This window comes from Galdieria sulphuraria, assembly GCF_000341285.1.
Source record: "Galdieria sulphuraria unplaced genomic scaffold scaf_18, whole genome shotgun sequence".
NCBI lineage: Eukaryota > Rhodophyta > Bangiophyceae > Galdieriales > Galdieriaceae > Galdieria > Galdieria sulphuraria.
In genome coordinates, this window is record NW_005178457.1 from 127,086 (window position 1) to 145,684 (window position 18,599).

General features: G+C 37.8%; 11 protein-coding genes across 13 annotated transcripts; 7 read left to right on the top strand and 4 right to left on the bottom strand.

Annotated features, from left to right (window-relative positions):
• Gasu_25340 (uncharacterized protein) lies at window positions 1-915 on the bottom strand. The gene is made up of 2 exons (XM_005706620.1): window positions 173-915; window positions 1-116 (listed from the first exon to the last, which is right to left on the bottom strand). The coding sequence occupies exons 1-2, from the start codon at window positions 495-497 to the stop codon at window positions 55-57; spliced, it is 387 nt and encodes a 128-aa protein (XP_005706677.1). The 5' UTR covers window positions 498-915; the 3' UTR covers window positions 1-54.
• A 30-nt stretch (window positions 916-945) lies between these two features.
• On the top strand, window positions 946-3,086 carry Gasu_25350 (3-deoxy-8-phosphooctulonate synthase). 2 transcript variants are annotated; one of them, XM_005706622.1, is made up of 3 exons: window positions 946-2,050; window positions 2,113-2,405; window positions 2,458-3,086. In XM_005706622.1, exons 1-3 carry the CDS (start codon window positions 958-960, stop codon window positions 3,037-3,039), a joined length of 1,968 nt encoding a protein of 655 aa, XP_005706679.1. In that variant the 5' UTR covers window positions 946-957; the 3' UTR covers window positions 3,040-3,086. The 2 variants fall into 2 exon arrangements, with proteins under 2 accessions (XP_005706679.1, XP_005706678.1); XM_005706621.1 differs by having other exon boundaries at window positions 2,113-2,409; window positions 2,458-2,496.
• Window positions 3,087-3,090: 4 nt separating this feature from the next.
• Gasu_25360 (metaxin 2-like protein) lies at window positions 3,091-4,335 on the bottom strand. Its single transcript, XM_005706623.1, has 2 exons — window positions 3,674-4,335; window positions 3,091-3,618 (listed from the first exon to the last, which is right to left on the bottom strand). The coding sequence occupies exons 1-2, from the start codon at window positions 4,145-4,147 to the stop codon at window positions 3,130-3,132; spliced, it is 963 nt and encodes a 320-aa protein (XP_005706680.1). The 5' UTR covers window positions 4,148-4,335; the 3' UTR covers window positions 3,091-3,129.
• A 100-nt stretch (window positions 4,336-4,435) lies between these two features.
• Window positions 4,436-7,655, top strand: Gasu_25370 (uncharacterized protein). The gene is made up of 7 exons (XM_005706624.1): window positions 4,436-4,595; window positions 4,647-5,817; window positions 5,867-5,875; window positions 5,925-6,623; window positions 6,674-6,883; window positions 6,957-7,130; window positions 7,181-7,655. Exons 1-7 carry the CDS (start codon window positions 4,552-4,554, stop codon window positions 7,373-7,375), a joined length of 2,502 nt encoding a protein of 833 aa, XP_005706681.1. The 5' UTR covers window positions 4,436-4,551; the 3' UTR covers window positions 7,376-7,655.
• A 50-nt stretch (window positions 7,656-7,705) lies between these two features.
• Gasu_25380 (tubulin family protein) lies at window positions 7,706-10,285 on the bottom strand. Its single transcript, XM_005706625.1, has 4 exons — window positions 9,361-10,285; window positions 8,466-9,303; window positions 8,047-8,413; window positions 7,706-7,996 (listed from the first exon to the last, which is right to left on the bottom strand). Exons 1-4 carry the CDS (start codon window positions 10,276-10,278, stop codon window positions 7,786-7,788), a joined length of 2,334 nt encoding a protein of 777 aa, XP_005706682.1. The 5' UTR covers window positions 10,279-10,285; the 3' UTR covers window positions 7,706-7,785.
• A 250-nt stretch (window positions 10,286-10,535) lies between these two features.
• On the top strand, window positions 10,536-13,006 carry Gasu_25390 (uncharacterized protein). The gene is made up of 5 exons (XM_005706626.1): window positions 10,536-10,798; window positions 10,848-10,925; window positions 10,979-12,689; window positions 12,731-12,808; window positions 12,857-13,006. The coding sequence occupies exons 1-5, from the start codon at window positions 10,667-10,669 to the stop codon at window positions 12,973-12,975; spliced, it is 2,118 nt and encodes a 705-aa protein (XP_005706683.1). The 5' UTR covers window positions 10,536-10,666; the 3' UTR covers window positions 12,976-13,006.
• Window positions 13,007-13,015: 9 nt separating this feature from the next.
• Gasu_25400 (N-acetyl-gamma-glutamyl-phosphate reductase) lies at window positions 13,016-14,315 on the bottom strand. Its single transcript, XM_005706627.1, has one exon. The coding sequence runs from the start codon at window positions 14,312-14,314 to the stop codon at window positions 13,058-13,060; it is 1,257 nt and encodes a 418-aa protein (XP_005706684.1). The 5' UTR covers window position 14,315; the 3' UTR covers window positions 13,016-13,057.
• A 10-nt stretch (window positions 14,316-14,325) lies between these two features.
• Window positions 14,326-15,086, top strand: Gasu_25410 (hypothetical protein). Of its 2 annotated transcripts, none has more exons than XM_005706629.1 (6): window positions 14,326-14,446; window positions 14,495-14,656; window positions 14,694-14,705; window positions 14,755-14,795; window positions 14,851-14,916; window positions 14,971-15,086. In XM_005706629.1, the coding sequence occupies exons 1-6, from the start codon at window positions 14,335-14,337 to the stop codon at window positions 15,049-15,051; spliced, it is 474 nt and encodes a 157-aa protein (XP_005706686.1). In that variant the 5' UTR covers window positions 14,326-14,334; the 3' UTR covers window positions 15,052-15,086. The 2 variants fall into 2 exon arrangements, with proteins under 2 accessions (XP_005706686.1, XP_005706685.1); XM_005706628.1 differs by having other exon boundaries at window positions 14,495-14,544; window positions 14,603-14,705; window positions 14,755-14,789.
• Window positions 15,087-15,095: 9 nt separating this feature from the next.
• Window positions 15,096-15,975, top strand: Gasu_25420 (uncharacterized protein). The gene has a single exon (XM_005706630.1). It carries the CDS (start codon window positions 15,174-15,176, stop codon window positions 15,372-15,374), a length of 201 nt encoding a protein of 66 aa, XP_005706687.1. The 5' UTR covers window positions 15,096-15,173; the 3' UTR covers window positions 15,375-15,975.
• A 680-nt stretch (window positions 15,976-16,655) lies between these two features.
• On the top strand, window positions 16,656-17,446 carry Gasu_25430 (glutathione S-transferase). Its single transcript, XM_005706631.1, has one exon. It carries the CDS (start codon window positions 16,695-16,697, stop codon window positions 17,394-17,396), a length of 702 nt encoding a protein of 233 aa, XP_005706688.1. The 5' UTR covers window positions 16,656-16,694; the 3' UTR covers window positions 17,397-17,446.
• Window positions 17,447-17,455: 9 nt separating this feature from the next.
• Gasu_25440 (60S ribosomal protein L7e) lies at window positions 17,456-18,586 on the top strand. The gene is made up of 2 exons (XM_005706632.1): window positions 17,456-17,554; window positions 17,608-18,586. The coding sequence occupies exons 1-2, from the start codon at window positions 17,538-17,540 to the stop codon at window positions 18,341-18,343; spliced, it is 753 nt and encodes a 250-aa protein (XP_005706689.1). The 5' UTR covers window positions 17,456-17,537; the 3' UTR covers window positions 18,344-18,586.
• The last annotated feature ends 13 nt before the right edge of the window (window positions 18,587-18,599 follow it).

Consider the following 18,599-nt stretch of genomic DNA (forward strand, 5'->3'; position numbering starts at 1 on the left):
TGTATCATAAAAGCAGAATAGATTAGGAAAAAACAATGAGTCTATTTATTAAAGTTAGTTGTTTTCTGAACAAGAACGCGTTCGAGCAACAAGTTGACCATAGCCCAACAAAAATTCTACAATTTTACATCATAAGCGTTGTAACGACGACGTGAGATAATCACTTTCTTACCGATCCAATCAATAATACCACTGCTATACAAACTATCTACAGAAAGTTGAGCAAACAAATCTTCCAAGTCTCCTTCGCTAAACAGTGTAGATAACAATTCTTTCAGCTGTTGGATAGATATTTTGCCATCTTTATCTTGGTCGTACGAGAGGAAGAGGTTGAGAACGTTTTCTATTTCTTTCGTGGATATAGAAGGTGGTGTCGTTCGTTTCTCGCGTGTAAAGACACAATTCTTTTCCTTCCCGTCCAGGTTTTCCTTTTGTGACTCTTCTAACGCACTTAGGTCCAAAGAACATCGCGAGATATGTCGAGAGATATGTTTCATTCGTTAGAAATGTCTCTTTCAACAAGCAATCCTTTCATTGTATAACTCTCATTCTGTTACGTCGATCTCGTCGAAACGTGTTTAGAGTATAAAAGTCACCATTAAGTTGCCACGTGGAATTGAGAAATTGCTCTATCGATTTCCGTTCAACACGTGGCATGAGATCCACTGTCTAATAATGAAAGTCATTGCTTCCTTTCTTTTGAGATAAGAAGTTTATATGTTGTTAGAGACTTGTTATTACTCAAAATAGTTTCTATCACTGTATCCATACAATGAATCTCTTGTCATGGAATAAGATTTTGATCTCTGTCTTCGAAAATAATATCACAAGTTATGGCAAAAATATGTTATTTTTCTATACCAAGTCACTTATTCTTCCTCTTTCTTATACTGAATAAAATGCACTTTAGAGTCCTTTTTGTATTTTCTATTGGAGGGTCCAAAAATTTCAAATTTCATGGAAACACAACATACACTGATATTCTCGCAAGACTTTTCTAAAGATAACATTTTTCTAGTAGAGTTGGAAGAAAGTCTTCTTGAATTAGTCGAAAATAACGAAAGAGCTCCGTATTTTGTGGGTTGTCCCAACAGAAACGAGGAAAACTTGTCTTGTGCCGGAGCGAACGAAGCGTACTTTTGCACAGAAAGAAAGACCTTCAAGGTGTTCTTTCGAGAAAGCTCCAACTGTATAATTCCAGTTCAAGCAAGTCAATCGAATAACTGTTCTAAAGTTTCTCTCCTTCAAGATTGTGTAGTTCCTGTCGTTACACTACTCCATGGACACTTGGAGTTATTGACCACTGGCCCCCGAATCGACGTTTTGAGATATTTGATTGGCAACCATAGATCATCTAACAATCTAGTCACTCTTAATATTCAACAAATCTTGGACAATGTTCAAATAAGTAGACTACAGCTTATCGATGAGTTGCGAAGAATGCACATTGTCCCTGTTGAGGACGGCTTGAAGATTTTGACTGACACTGAGATTGACCGCGCTTTAGATGACATTATCTCTACAGGAACTCTGCAAAACTGGGAAATGCCTCTTCGTTTGCCTCCTGCTAAAGAGATTCTGAAGTATTGCGGAGATCAGTATTCGGTCGCAGTGCGACATTGTCTTGATTTCTTTTGTATTCCTAGATCTGATAACTATCTGACTTTAGATGAATATTCTGTATGTCGCTTCAAGGCCATGGGACTTCTTCAAAGTTTCAACGAAGATGGTCTTTCTGTAGAATGGAGCACTTTTGAGACAAAATGGCAAAATAGGGTCCCTGACTTTTTTCAGCCTCGTATGGAAATGCTTTCTGGACTTGCCATATTTGAAGAAGCTGGTCCTAAAATGTTGATTCACGCATTGTTTGAGTCACATTTGCCAGAAGATATCGATAATCGTGTAAAACTGCTCTTTCAGAAGAAAAGTAATTGGACTCTTGAAGAAATTGAACCTTATTTATTACCCGTTGTTTCCGATGTTATGAAGATTGAACACATTTTGAGAAAGCATTGTCGTATTTTAAAGACCATTCATAGTTTAGGAGGTGGTATGAAATTTTCAGTTCGTCAATGAGTCGTTCCGCATTACGCCATCGACATGATAGCAAAGTGCTTTGGAACCGTCTTGTTGGAAGTTTTGCAGAGACCAAAAGCCCTCCATTTTTCGTCATATGTGGAAATAACGTCATTGAACACCGAGATAAAACGTTAAAGACGGCGAGGAAGATAAAAGAGATAGTAGAACAGCTCCAAATACCGTGTATTTTCAAAAGCAGCTTTGATAAGGCCAACAGAACGAGTCACTTGTCCTTTCGTGGCGTTGGATTGGATGCTGGTCTTGAGATTCTAAAAGCTGTGAAAGAAGATACTGACCTGCCTGTTTTGACAGATGTTCACGAGACTGTAGGTAGGATTTTCGTTGACCACTAGTCTTCAGTGTTCACTAGTTTTCTAGTGGCAGTGTAATTTAGTCTCCGAGGTTGTCGATGTATTGCAAATACCATCTTTCCTTTGTCGACAAACTGATTTATGTCAAGCAGCTGCAGAAACTGGTAGAATAGTGCACTTGAAGAAGGGAGAGTTTGCTTCACCCACTGTGATGGTTGCTGCTGTTGAGAAAGTTCGAGCTACTGGCAATGATTATGCTATGATTTGTGAGAGAGGGTTTTGTTTTGGATATTGTGACCTTGTAGTGGATCCTCGTAGTTTGGTTCGTTTACGAGCGGCTCAATGTCCTGTAGTTATGGATATTACACATGCACTGCAGCAGCCAAGTAGTTGTACTATGAAAGATGGTGCTGTCGTAAGTGCTGGCGAACGATATTTGATTCCAACTATTGGTAGAATGGCAGCGGCAGTTGGAGTTGACGGTATTTTCATCGAAGTCGATGAAGAGCCGGATAAGGCTCCAGTAGACTCTCATACACAATGGCCACTTTCTCTTTTAAGGCCACTGTTGGAAGAACTTTTGAACATAGCTAGAGTGAGTCGAGGAAAACGATACTCTTATAAGGACTCAAATCAGGAAGCATTGTAGCCATATGAATTTTCGTTATTCAAAATAGAACAGTTTGTATGACAAGTATTTACTTTTAGGAATGTATTTATCCAAAAATGATAAACTATTTTATTCCGATAATTGCACTTCCATATCGTTTCCTAACAACAGAAAAATCAAAAAGCTGGTTGCTGCAGCTATAATGAAATTCCTATTTCTTGCTTTACGTGCCTCCTCGATAGGAGAAGTTTCTTTTTTGGACGAGAATATGTGTCTGCTTCTATGCAATGCTGCTTCATATGCAGTCCTGATAGGACTGGTATGATTGGAATGATAGTCTTTTTCAAAATGTTGCAGTTCATCCATACCATTGAAAAAATAGGTCTGTCTAATATTTTCTACAAACTTCAAAAGATTGGGATACTCAAGAATCAATTGCCGTAACCTTCCATGTGGAACAGGAGCATACAACTGCGCAACAATTTCACCAAAAACCAAGGCATCCAATAAACGGGGAACATCTCCATAGAAATATTTGCGTCTTTCACCTAATCGAGTAGAAAGTACTTCCAAACACTCCTTTGCAACTTGATACATTTGTCCACGTTGAATCCACGGCTAAAAGAGACCACAGATGCTTAGCAAAGAATCCAACCCAAATGTAGTTACTTACCGTCACATTCAATCTTTTTCGGATTTCGTGTCTCTCCAATCGAGTCAAAACACATCTAACGGGAAAACTTGCACTTTGATATCGCACTTTGCTTATACAACGACTAAAGTTATTATCCTCCAAGTACCACTCATATTGCCTCACTAAATCCAAACGATCCAAAATCAAACAATTAAAGGCTTTGGTTTCTGCTATTTGTGCTGGAGTTAGACCTCCATAAGCGTCATAACCAACCGAACTTAGTGCTTCCACACAACTTTCCAAACCAGGAACAACCACATCTTCCTTATCACTAACAACTCTTAAAACAGGTAACTCATTTTGTTCGGTCATAGAAGGACTGGAATCACCAGGAGAAACAGCATAACTGACATCGGCAAATCTTAACAAAGTTTGCAACGCCGTACACTTTGGACAAGTACTTGGAATACCCCAGGCTCCTGAATCCTGATAAAGAATAATTTGTGCAGACATGTTTTAAACAGCTGTTTTAAAGTGCACGTTCCTTCTTTGGTATTTGACCAACTGCAACTGCATGGGACCCTAAGCTAGTCGAAAATTTTCAAACCCAAAATACAAATAGGATAATTATGCATTTCAATAAATGACAACTTGTGTATTGGAAAACAACTTGAAAATCAGAAAAGAGAATAACAATCTTTCTATCAAAAATATCTCGAAAGGATGAGTCATGAGATATCGCATTTTCGTTAAGTTCCTATCGCTATTAAAACAGAAAAGCAAATCTTTGAACGAAATTTTGCCATCGAAGATTGATTGATTGTGAACCGACGACCCATAAATAAACAGCAGCAAGTATGCTTTGGTTTGCAGTTTGGAAGGACACTTGAGGGTTTTGTATAGTTTGTCCTCACTAAATGGGGCTAATAGAGATATTGTCGGCGTGTTTTACTGAAAAGAGGTATGTCAACTCTTTGTCTACTTACTGTTAGTATGATATACTTCGAATTAGACAAGTGGAGTCCCGAAAACAACCCTATGGAAATGGCACCGAAGGAAGAATAACCGATAGAGAAGAGAGTTATATTCTTAGTCACCCTCAAAACGATTATGTAGACCAAGTTGCCTCGAAACGCCTCAGTACAGTCTCCTCAGTTGGGTTATCGGTTGGACAAAAGACAACACCACAGAATGGTACTTTAGAACAAAACGAATATCCTTCTTCAGAGGAAACAGTTTTTGGAGATGAGTTGGCTACAGGTGATGATGTATTGAAGAAACGGGATAGACCTATTGAGAATTGTGAATTAGAGTCCGAAAAGAAAGTAGAAAGCGATCAACAAATGGGTTCTTTGAGTTCCGAGGGAAGTATCATCCACCATTCTCAGTCTTTAGATTCTATTGCAGTGGAAAGGAAGCCAAAGCAAGACACAAGTGCTATTAAAAAGTCAGAGTCGTTGGATCATTTAGCTTTACAAAAACGAAATGAAACGAAAGCTACGAGCAAGACAAAATTTCCTCCTCCGAAGCATCCGAATTCCATATCAGGCTTATTGGGTATCCGTGGAGCTCCAAAAAATTCTTCGTCCAAGATGACAAGATCAGCTAGTGCCGAGCCTTTATCTTCCAAATCAAATAAGACAACTTCTCGTCGAAGGTCGAGTTCAGGTTCTCGAAACACGTTTTTAGAAGCTTTACGTAGTAGAACCTCCAGTAGTTCGAGTGGAGATCTACCCTGTACTGCTCTTTTGTCGATTATAGACGAAGCGAAATACGGACAGCGAACATTAGAAGAAGTAATGGATGCTATGTATGACTTAACAGAAGAGCTTCCAGAACATGCTGTGCGTGTTGTATATGACTATCTTTCTCGTAAGGATATTGTGAAACAACTTGTGCATTTTGTGATTATGGACGAAGAACGGACTGCAGCTGAAGGTGACTGTTTTACTCAATTAAGTGGACGAGACGATTCAGAAATGGATGCAAGGCGCAAGTCACGCTATCCATATGTTGCTTCCGAAATTCTTGCTTATGGACCAAAGAAACCTCGTCGCGTATTAGTTGAAGATCATGAAGCATTAGATAAATTGTTTAGCTATCTTGAGTCTCCAGCTCCATTAAATCTTATTACCGCTGGTAGATTTGCAAAAGTGATTGCTGCTATGATCCAAGATAAGCCGGTAAGTTTTGATATTTAAAGGTTTATTTGAATTTCTCATAAAAAGTTAGAGTTCTATTGTGCGTTATTTGGAGAAGAAGCCACATAAGAGGTCATGGCACTCAAAAGCCAGGTCGGGACAGAGCTCGATCCGCGGAACTTTTAGTTCGACTTGTAGCTGAAGTCAATGATGGAGACTCGAAGCAACTTTATTTTGAATTTATCAATCATGAAGCAGCACGTTTGTTGGCCAAAGTCAATCTTTTCAAACTTCTTGCGGATGCTTTTCATGAGTCTTGTCAGTCAGGCAAAACAATGTCTCCTTATGACGAAGAAGTTGTAGCTAACATATGTATGACAATTTTGGGAATAACTATTCGAGTTATGATGACTACTACACCTTCTATTTTCTCTACTGATCGAACTTTGAATCAAAGCATAAAATATGCGAATGCCGTTAATATTTTTAACGAACCAGAAGTCATTGGTATTATACTCGATGATAGTATTAATGCTGTTTATAATGGCGATAATTTGGGTATTGCACTTTGCTCTTCTTTGCGTTTGGTGAGAGATTTGTATCGCGCATTGATGAGAGGAAAGGATTCGCCTATTGAAGAAGTTCGACTTCCTATCCATTCCTTAAACACAACTCGTTTTGAGACCATGTTGAGAAAGAGATTTCCAGTGTTACGTAGCATCTTGCTGAGGCTACCCAACGAGAATTATGGTCAGTCTTTTTGTTCTCAAAGCTCGTTTCCAAGACTTGGCCGTCTGAGACTTCGTATTGCAGAATTTTTTGTCGATATCTTGTGTGGTTCTCGACCTGTAAGTATTCAAATTGTACAAGTGTTTTTAGTTTTTAAAGCTTTCTATAGGAAACTGTACGAGCTATCATTGTAAACAACATTCACCGTACAATAGGAGAGATGTTTATATCCTTTGAGCACAATAGTTTATTACATAGTCTTGTCGCAGATGGTGCTGAAGTTTTCTTATTGCAACGCAATGATGCGGAATCGGAAAGGGTATTGTTTGCAGATTTTTTGATGCAACTCGTTTTGGATTGTTGGAAGAAACTAGACAAGGTATATTTGAATATATGTTTATATTCCATATTTATGGATGGTACTCATGACTGAACCTTGTTCTTATTGTTAGGATCCAAAAGATGTTCCACAGACGCTTCATTTGGGATATTTAGGAGCAGCCTTGAAAATTGCTCAAGTATTGGATACTTTTCATCGCAAGATTGCTGTCGAGACAGAAAATGCAGAAGCATTTGAGAAACTTTACAAAGACAGTATTTTAGAAATGGTCAAGGCACAGCAAGGAGTAAGTTGATCACGACTGATTCCTATAGTGAATGATAACTTTTTGAAAAGGTATTAGGAGGAGTTGAACCACCAAGACATTCTTCTACATGGGTGCAAGACCGGTTCTCTTCAAGAGTATTGGAAGCAGCTCCTCATGAGTCGATTGGTGAAGCTCTTCGTGTTCGTCTTGGTTTGGAGCGACGTCGAAAGAGTGGAGGCCAAGCAGAACAAGGCTTCTTTAATGTTGCACGTATTCCTTTTTAAACTTATGTTCTTTAAGATGGACACCATTCCTTCTCTTTTTCATAAGGAGAGATGCTGATGACGTTCTCTTGTAATTTGACTTGCCATATTCATGTTGCTGGAGTAGTATCCATTAAAGTTAAGTCGGAATAAAAGTGCTCGAGTTTCGTCCTTTTCGATAGTTTGCAAATCTAAAAGAAATTCATCAAATATCGTATCATATTGGGTTTCAATCTGTACAAGTTTCGACAATAAGCTTTCATCTCTCTATAATTATAAAAATATATATATAATTTCAAATATCGATGTCAACATCCCATTACATACCTTCTCCTTCTCTGTCGAAAAGTCCAAGTCTTTGATGCTTTTATGCATTGCCCAGGTTCTCTTTGAAAAACACTTTAGTCTTTACAATCCACTTGATAGCAACTTTAGATACTCACCATAAAAGAATGATATCGCACAGTCAAGTCCAATAGCTGTCGAATTCGTTCATACTGACTTCGAAATTTCTCCTTTAGCATAAGTTTCTCAAGTATTTTACTGATAAATAATCGTTGAGCTTGAATCAACTCATCCATATCTTGAGCTTTTTGTAGTTTATTTAACAACTCGTTCCAAGAAATCTCTAAAACTTCAAACCTAATCCATGACATTAGTAGACTGTCTACAAGAGATAAAATTGCTATTACATGACATAATACTGAAAATTTTCAACAAAATGCATCATCTTCATTCGTACAAAATGAATCTTATTATAAAGCGTTCTTGCATTTGGTTTCATTTGAAGTTTTGTATTTCTACGCTCTTCAGAAGACGAAAGGAAATGCATATTCCAAGTAGTACAAAGCAAATAGTTCGAACGTTTCAGATACCATAAAAAACGAGATATTTTTCTATACATTTCCATTACATCTTTCGTAAAAATACTTGTCAGTGGTACATCGAATCTGTAGTCGAGACTAAATATATCCCATCCTTGTGCACCAGAAGAGGGATGTAAAAGTCTCACATCCATTCTATCCAATACTTCATTTGTGAAATTGTCAATCGTGGAGTCTAAGAATATCCAGTAAAATGTTAAAACAATAAGCATAAATACTTTACAAACCTTCTGCATTGAGAGCATTTGCAATCGTAACTGCAGCAGAAGAGCTTCTCAAAGACGCATCAAGAGTACCCAACAGGTTGTTGCGATATAAATCAGAAGATGGCTCATTCAAATCAGCAGCCAAACTATCTAAAAGATTCTGCACAAAGTCTCCTTGTCCCAACAAAATGAGGTTTCTAAGAGCCATGCAGTGGCCTTTCAAAAGAAATTTTTCAAATAGTAAAAATTTCAAACGATTCGAAGAAGCTTCGCAGACAGTCTGAACAAAAGCACGAAGGGAATCGACTTGATTGTATCCAAGTGATTTTTCTCTAAAAGATGGCTCTCGAAATTTATCACTTAACCATGACCCATCAGAACAGCATTTCCTAAGGAAAACCATAGTTTTTCCACATGACAAAATGGAAGAAATAAGATAAGGCTCTATGGCTAAAAAGGAAGGCACCATGGATTGACGAATATAGAATTTCTTTTCCCATATGTCTTCTGCAGTAATGCCTTGACGAGAAGCTATAAAGAATTCTTCATAAGGATCATCCAATTCTCCATCCAAAACCCATTTACGAATGGAGTCAAATAGAGGTACTGATGCCTTTCGCAAAACAGAACAAACTAAACTTCGCGTGTTTTTGTCACCATGTAAGGTAAATTCATGAAGAATAGATAGCAGTTCACCGCCCTTTTTGTTATATGCAGCTTCAGTCAAAACGCTGAGCCATTTCAGTTTCTCCAAAGGCTGTTGACACCAAACAAACAACTTTCTCAAAGTCAATTCGTTGCGTCCTTTTGCAGCAAGTAAACCAGCGTTTTCAATATTTTCAAAATTAGTCATTCCAGCCTATGTATGTACGCATATGTTATAGATAGAATCTTTCGTGGAACAAAACATCCTTACCTGAGCTTCTATTTCTGCAAGCATTTCGTAATATTCATCCAATTCATTTTCAACGGCACCACAAAAACTTCGGCTTACTGCACCATAAGAAGGATTGCTTTGCAACTGCTGCAGTTGTTGTTTCAGGTACTTATACAACCATCCCATTTTACAAATTCTTCGAACCAGTTCTCTAACAGGCTGTGGAACTCCTATATGGGGAGCCACTGCGTACTCTTCATTCTGCTCTTGATATTTCACATATTTGCCTTCTATTCCTTGAACAGCATAAATGGCTTCTCTCACAAGAATAGCCTCGGAAATTTCGTAGGCTTCGTTTTCTTTTACAATGTATTCTTGAAATGCATCTTCTCTTACTGTATTGTTCGACTTCGAGTCTTCACAAGAATTGTCTTCATTGCTTCCATTTTCTAGTTTTTCTACTTGATTGTATTCTCCAATTCCGCTATCTAGTAGTGGGATACTAGTTTTGGAAGAATTCTTCGAGTTGGAAAAGTTCGAATCGAGAGAAAATTCTGAAAGTCGATTGGCAAACATCTGTTGCTTACTGAGAGACAATTCCTGTTCATGGTAAGAAAGTTCTTCCAAGAAATAAAGAATATCTTTCAACTGATGACTGTCACACAATTGTTTAAGGGAGTTTACCAACTCCAAAAGTCGCACTGCGTCTCGAACTCTGTTTGCTTTTGCAAGGGAGCGTTTAAGTCTTTCTATAGTAACTTGTTCGTCAGCATAAGATTGCTTTCTAGATGATATGCGAGAGGAAAGTATTTTGAGAGCTAAACGCACTTGTTTGGCTTGAGAATTGGGTATGCCTTCTTCGTTTGTGTTCCCATTTATTGCCAAGACAAGTTTCCTAACAAGAGCTACTATGTGAGTTGCTTCTTCAGGAGTCTTTGCAATATTTGATTTTTGCATTAAAAGGTCATTATTTAGTTGAGAATCTCTCAAGAGGTTTAAAAATAAAGAAGTATCAAAGACCCTGCAATTTTAAATATGAACAATGGCTTAGACAGCAATGATAGCCCGCCCTAACTAATTTATGAAAATATTGGACAATTGCACTTAACAACTTCTCTTTAGAAACTCTAACAAAATTTTGGAAACTGAAAAGGTTCCATTTCAAGCTCTCTTTGTAAAAATGAATAATTCTGAGATTTCATAATATAAAGATCCTATTTTAAGTTTTCGGAATTTTCCATTTTCATGTAGAGTAGTTACTCGTCATACTATATTTGCAATCATATCAGTTCAGCAAAATTGTTCATTCATATCCATGGAAAGAAAAGAAACTTGATGCAATGAGATGAACATTTTGGCAAGTGCACCTCCAAACAAGGATTGGACTAGTGCAGACTGTTCTCGTGACGGTATATTGGCTGTGTCCTGTGGAAACATCGTCCTTTTGATAAGTGTACAGCAACGCACGATACTAGGAGTTCGTTGATTGCTGGAATAGAAAACTTGGTTCTAAAGGAATACTCTAGGAACTTCGTAGTCATCGAAAGAGAGTCCACTGTGTCCGTTTCCAAAAAGCCCTTGCTATTGAACATCTTTTAATTACAGTAGGTTACCAAGACCAGCTTATTCCTATCTGATACAATATTTGTCCTAACAGGCTTCCGTGGATGGAACCGTAAAGGTATGGGACACAGATCTTAAGCGAGAAATACGTTCCATTCAGCTCAATGAAGCAATCATTTCCTGTTTCTTTTCAAGTATTTATCCTCATATTTTATTAATCTTACGTGAAGATAGTGCTCTATATGGATGGGATCTTACATTAGATAAGCGTGACAGTTTACAACTATTACACGATGGGGATAGCTCTATTCAGGGAAACATCACTACTGTCGAAATGACTGCCTCTGATTTATTATTATTAGGACTATCGAGTGGTCTTATATTGGGCTGGAATGTTTTTGACTCACCTTCTGTACAGAAGAGGTTTCAGCAACATACCTATCCAGTTCATAGTATTACGAGTTGCTCTGTGAGGTATGATAAGAAAGTCGGACAAAGTGAATATTTCTATTCCATATCTGAAGATGGCCTTGTCTGTTGTTGGAATGTTATCGATAGCAGCACTCCCTGTTTTCTGGTCTCGATCAAAAAGAAAATCTCGTCGTTTTTCAACTGCTCCAAAGCACATATTCAAAGATATGTCTTGAAATATGTGTCTCAATCTAGAATGACAGTTAGTATCGGTTGTTTGGGTAAACCGTTTTTGTTAGAAATTCAAAGCAACAATTCAGCTCATATTATCCCATTCAATGAGACATCAGCTTTGCATTGTAATTCCATCACGACTTTACTTGTTTTAGAGTACCATAGTCGGCTATGTATCATCAGTATTGCAATGAATGGGTGTATAGCTCTTTGGGATGCCGATTCTGCAACTTTTCATCATTGGATCTTGAAAGGTTCAAATGGTTTTCCGTTGAGTTTTTCTATAGCAAACGATTTTCAATATCCCTTGGTTATTAGTTATTCCAATGGTAGTATTGGGTTCGTAGATAGTCGAGAATGTCTGAATATTCGAAAACAGCCAGATATACAAACAACAAAGCGACTGAGTTTCCTTAGTCGAGAAGAGTTTATATGTGATATTTGTTATGTGCCTTATTTGGCAAATTTCAATCCGAATTTTTTGGCGATGATAACCAATCGAGGTCAGCTTGTCCTTGGAAGAGTTCAGTTTGGTACACCTAATGATAATGAAGACGAGAATCCTTTACAGGAGAGCTTCTGTTTGCAGAGAATATGTTCCACTTATCTAAGTTCCAAGACTAGAAAGAGCAAAAGTATATCAAACAAATTTCAATTAAGCTGGATCACTGCATATGAAAGGGAAGATAAGAAAATTTGTTATGAAGAGAATATATTGCATCATTTGATGACCAACGAGTTGATTGTCATTGAGGGCGGTCATTTGGGACAATGCTTGGAAGCTTCATTGTGGTATTTAAAGATGAACTCTGCAAAGGAATTGACATGGCAGTTTCGTGCTTGTTTATCACAAGAGTTGAAGCGAGGAAAATATTTATCCAATCCTATGAATATTTCCAGTATCTGTTGTAGTGCCGATAGAAGTTATATTGCACTTGCATGTAACTTTCAACATTGCTTGATATTGGATGTGAACACTTTCAACTTGATTTTTTATATGGAAATTGCCAAGTTGCATTTGCTTTCACGATGCATCTCACAAGCTGCAGATAGTTCTTTAACAGATAAGATTCCAATCGCTTTTTCTTGTACAGATGGTCGAGTAGGTTTGTTGTACTTTGACAGGAATACTTTTTCCAAAGAGATAGATAATACTGAAAGTTATCCTGAGGATATTATTTGGTGTCAAGTTTCATTTCAGAAGCCAATTGTTTCCTTGTGCTCAATTCAAGACTCCACTATTCAAGTTGCTATTGCATTATCAGATGGAAGTATTCAGGTAAGCAATGAAACTAAATTTTGCAATTTTAGACTTGATTTTTTCAAGATATGGTTGCCAATGAAGGAAAAGATACCTTCCAAGAACTTGCCTGGACAAAGAGAACTCATTTCGAAACTCGAATGGAATTTTCTTTTCCCTTCATTTATTGTTTCAATCGGAAGTGACAAAATTCTTCGTCTATGGGATATAACTCGATGGAGCTGACCCAAATATATTCTTTTTATGATCATCAATAAAGATAAATACTCAAGGAAACAAGGCAACATCTTGCAACGCCGTTTCTTCTGGAAAGCCACATAAAAGATTCATATTTTGAACAGCTTGACCGGAAGCTCCTTTCACTAAATTGTCGATGGCAGAAAATAAAATAATTCGATTTGATATTCGATCTTGAAAAACATTCAAGAGACAATGGTTGGTTCCTTTGACAAAACGGGTTTGTGGAACTATTCCTTCACTAAGAAGAGTAACAAAATGTTCATTAGCATAAGTTTCTTCTAAACACTTTCTCACTTCCGTTATTCCTACTCCTGAAGACAACTTGACATAAATACTTTCTAAAATACCACGAGACATAGGAATCAAGTGCGGAGTAAAGTTAACAACGACAGAGTGACCACAAGCCTCACTAAGTCCTTGTTCAATTTCAGGAATATGACGATGCGAACCAACTCCATATGCGTGAATACCTTCGTGAACCTCACAAAACAGGGAAGTTTCTCTTAAGGCTCGACCTGCTCCAGAAACTCCCGATTTGGCATCAATAACTATATCATTCGGATCTATCAAGCGATGTTTCAATAAAGGAATCAGAGCTAGTTGAGCTGCTGTTGGATAACAACCTGGATTGGCAACTAGACGAGCATTTCGGATGGAAGCACGATTAACCTCGACAAGTCCATATACAGCTTCTTTCTGCAAGTCTACAGCTTTATGTTCTTTTCCATACCACTTCTGATAACTTGTGGGTTCTTGAAGCCGAAAATCTGCCGACAAGTCAACAATTCGAATGCTCGAAGGAATTTGTGAGATATAGGCTTGACTAGTTCCGTGTGGAAGACAACAAAAAATGACTTGTAAACTGTTCAAAAGTTTGGAGTTTTCTAATAAACTAGAAACATCTATCAAAGTTTCGGGTAACGAGTTGTGACCGTTCTTATATTGGAATTGTCCAAAAACTTCTCCATAAGACTTTCCAGCTGACCTCTCAGCAGTAACGACTTTAACTTGAACATGTGGATGCTTTGAAAGTATTCGAAGTAGCTCCGCTCCAGTATATCCTGAAGCACCTAAAATGCCAACTTGTACAGTTGTCGATGCAACGGAAGCGATAAACTTGTTTCGAATATTGCGCTCGACTGGTCTTGACCGACAAAAGCCAGCCCTTGAATTCACTTCACGACATCTTTTACTCCAATAAGATACAGTGAAAAGCTTTGTTTCCTTTGCGTTACATTGTAAAGTGTGATACAAAGAAATAAAGCCAAGGTCTATCGTATGCATTTTGCGGCAGGAATGAGATAATGATTCCTTATCGTACAAGTGATCGTCTTTGGCAATGTTTGTCTCATCGCAAGTTGAGCTCTTTCAAGTCTTTGATAGGAGAAACAAATGGAAATAGAATGAAACTTGATGGTAACGTGATATTCCAGTAAAATATAGAACTATGATGACTTTAGATAGGATATTCGGGAGCGTATTTCGTTGTAAATAATGTGGAAGTGAGAAGTTCAGTAAGTATGCAGCAACTAACGAGAGAACTGAGAGTTTCAACTCGGGGCATAAATAAAGATACTGCTATTGCCTCATACAGGTTATTTATGGAGACCACAAACTTTTGCAGAGGTCACTCCCAACTCCTTTACTTTGTTTCGCTTGTTAGTCCCTAAACTTGGTAAGATTAGAGTCATCTGGTCATTCATGTTTTTGTTATTGTTTTATAGATATATTGATTGTGGGCGGAGGGAGTGTTACACCTGTAAGAGTTGCGTTAAGTTTTGTTGCTTGAATCGGTTATTGAATATTTTCCAATTGGATAGCATCTTTCAGAGGAAAACTATCGACAAGTATCTTCTGTTTGTCAAGCTTTCGAATTGTTAAAGACAGTAAGAGAATCAACTCTATGTGCTTCTGAATATCTTTGAATCTTGCGCTAATAGGAAGATGCGTGTTCTTTGTTTAATCTTATGAATGAAGAAGGTCGGCATGTAGGAGCTGCATTAATAAGAGCAGGATTTTAAATAGAAATCTTTGGATATGGTTTGGAACATTTTGTGAGACCACATTTCTTCATACAGGTTAGGATAAGTTTTCAAAAACTGCTACATGCCTGGTAATGAGATTCGTCAATCGTCGTATAGATATGCCCTTCTTCCATAAGAAAGTGAATGGCTTCATGAATATCCTTTGGAGCAAACTTTTGTTTCAGACTGGCTATAATTTCCTCAGTGCTTGTACCTCTATAATCTTTAGATATTTGACGGATCGTCAACAATACACTTTGTTGAATCGGGCTAAAGCTAGAATCGTTCATATTATCTGTGAAATGGTCAAAATGTTCTGATTGTATTCCACTTCCAATGGAACTATTCATAGTTTGCTTGCTTTTGCTAGTTGGGCCGTGCGTTTGTTGAAGATATACTTGAATAACTTGTAAGCGATGGAATAAAATTTCGTTCATATCTTCGATTGGTTGTATATGGTGTGCTTTTACAGACCTCTCCCCGTTAAACTCTCTCAAGCTGCCAAAAACGCGCACCCACACACCGGGTTGAAGTGCTTCTCTTCTATGTGCTTGATATTCGGAATCATTATCTAGCATATAGAGACGAACTTCCATGGTCGCAGTTCCGTCTTCTATTTGGTAACACAAGTTTGTAGAAAGCTCGTCCAACTTGACTATGTAGCCAACGAAGGTAACGTTTCTAAGTGGTGTGTTGTTTACCTGAAAGGCATCATCTGGATGTTCTTGAGTTGCATGCACTAGCTGGTTCAGTGAAACAGGTTGTAGTGCTTGGTTCCTATCCACTGTAGTCTGCAACGCAGGTGCGTATTTAGAGGGACTGGTAAAAGGGTCAGAAGCAAAGGATTGACCTGTTTGAGGAAAAGGCTGAAATGTTCCACCTAGGTTAAAATTAGCCCCAAATAAAGAGTTGTTCATATTATGTCTGTTCAAGTCGGTTGTCATAAGTTTTTACAAAGGTTCAAGTATGGCTCTCTACTGAAAACAGGAAATAGTTGAGCGCCAAAATGAAGAGTTCGGCCCAAATTCAAAAATATGGCCAAGAGAATTGAAATAGAGGAGTGATTCAGCTTAATTCTATCTTATCTCCGTAGTTTTGAGGTATTATCTAAATTATACTTTTGACCTTTTATAATTCACTAGCATCTCATCTTACAATAGACTATCAACTCTTCACGAGTTGCCCGAATGATATATACATTTACTGCCTTTTCTACGAACCACGTTGCTCCTGGCAAGTTTAGAAATCCTTGGACTCTCTCTCCTATTGATATATATATATATATATATATATATATATATATATAAATAAATTGATCCCAAGGTTGGGCAACTGCTTTATAGAAAAAACTTAATTGGACGATTCCTTCATAACGATCACTTTCTGTTCTTAGTCGAGCCATAGAATATGAGACTCGACTTCCAAGGAAAGATGAAACAATTAAAATATCTCAACAATGAAAACTGCTGAATTAAAAGTCAGTCTCTATTGCATTTTAAGAGCATTTATTTCATAGCTTCCTTATTCAATGTGTGACAATTGTCATAGCTCGAGTGGACTTTCCTCATAGAACAGCATGTCCAAAGGACGTTATGCCTGCCATACAAAGAAAGCATTTCATCCTTCTTTAGTTTTTGACAATGGAACTTTCGTTTCTGTATGCCCCAATATGTCCTTTTGCACAGAGAACTTGGATACTTTTGAAGAAACTAAAAGTTCACTTTAAAGAAGTAATCATTGAGCTTGGAAAGGATAACAGAGAACCTTGGTTTTTGGAACTGAACCCGTTGGGGAAGGTGCCAGTATTACGAGTACGTGAAGCCGTAGAAGAAAAAGAAGCCATCATTTATGAGTCCTTGGTTTGCAATGAATATCTGAACGAAGTTTATGCTGGAAACAAACTTCTTCCAGAACACGCTTCACAAAGAGCGTTTGCGAGGATCCTTTCTATCCGAGTAGATGGCCTGATATCTGTTATGTTCAAACTACTTAAGACGAATCCAGAGGAAGATGGTCAAGGAGAGATCGAACTGTTGCAGCAAGTTTGCAAACAACTCCAAGTAATTGATGACCAAGTGAAGAACTCTGGAGGTCCTTATTTATTCGGAAAGAGTTGGACCCTTGCGGATATTGCTTACCTTCCTTTTGTAGAACGTGTTTCCTTGGTATTGAGCCAGTTCTTCAAAAAAGATATTCGTCAAATGGGTCTATCCTATTTCAACTTGTGGTTGAATACCTGGGACAAGGATCCCGACTACCTAGAAACCAAGCTTCCACTAGATCGTTTGTTACCGGTTTACAAAAAGTATGCTCATGAGGGTTTGTTGAAACGATTGGAATAAATAAACTATATACATAAGTTTTTGGAACCTGCTTTGTATTTATTCTTTCTTTCTTCTAACTTTGACCACTTCATTCCATTTATCGGCGTCGTCCATTCCTTTCTCTCTTTGGGATTGTGGATAGTGTTAGTGTTTGTCAACATGACTGAAACAGCAAGGCAAGTAATGGTTCATTATTTATTTAAAGTGTTTTATATTTCTTGTATGATAGTTCTGCCAAGGTCCCAGAAACAATCTTGAAACGAAAGGCTCTTCATGAAAAGATCAGGACAAAGAGAGAAGAGCAAGCTGCCAAGTTGAAAAAACAACGACAAGAACGTAGAAAAGAAATCTTCAAAAGGGCTGAAAAGTATGTGAAAGAGTATAGAGAAAAGGAACGTGCCGAAATCGAAGCTCGTAGACGTGCAAAAGCCGAAAAGAAATTTTATGTACCTGCTGGAGCAAAAGTGGCCTTTGTTGTACGCATTCGAGGAATCAACGGTGTCGATCCCCGAACGCGGAAAATATTACAACTTTTACGTTTGCGACAGATTCACAACGGTGTCTTTGTGAAAGTGAACGAGGCAACTATGCAAATGTTACACCGAGTTGAGCCTTATATTGCATATGGCTATCCAAGTCTGAAAAGTGTCCGTGATCTTATATATAAGAGGGGCTTTGTTAAAATAGGAAAGAGACGGGCATGGTCGCGAATTCCTTTAACGGACAATCGTCTTATTGAAGATGTTCTGGGAAAGTATGGCATAATTTGTGTGGAAGATATGATTCACGAAATCTATACTTGTGGGCGACGTTTCAAGAAAGTGAACAATTTTTTGTGGCCTTTTAAGTTGAACTCTCCAAGAGGTGGTTTCTCACGTCATGGAAAGCGTAGACATTTCATTGAAGGTGGTGAATTTGGTAATCGTGAGCATTTAATCGATAGACTCATTAAGAAAATGATTTGAACGGAATATAAAGACATCATTTTCATTTCATACATATGTATGCTTCATTATTATCGTTTATTGGTTGTTCATTTCCGTATTGAAGTATTCGACGAGGCATGTCTTCTTTGGCATGCCATACTGTTTCTGGTATTGGTCTTGAGATTTGTAAAGGCTTGTATGGTATAGTCGAATCATATTTGGTTCGTAGCTTTGTTGGTAAAAAAGGAAATCTCTTCATAAGGGAAGGGTTGGTCGTGATATCTCTCTCCATTTT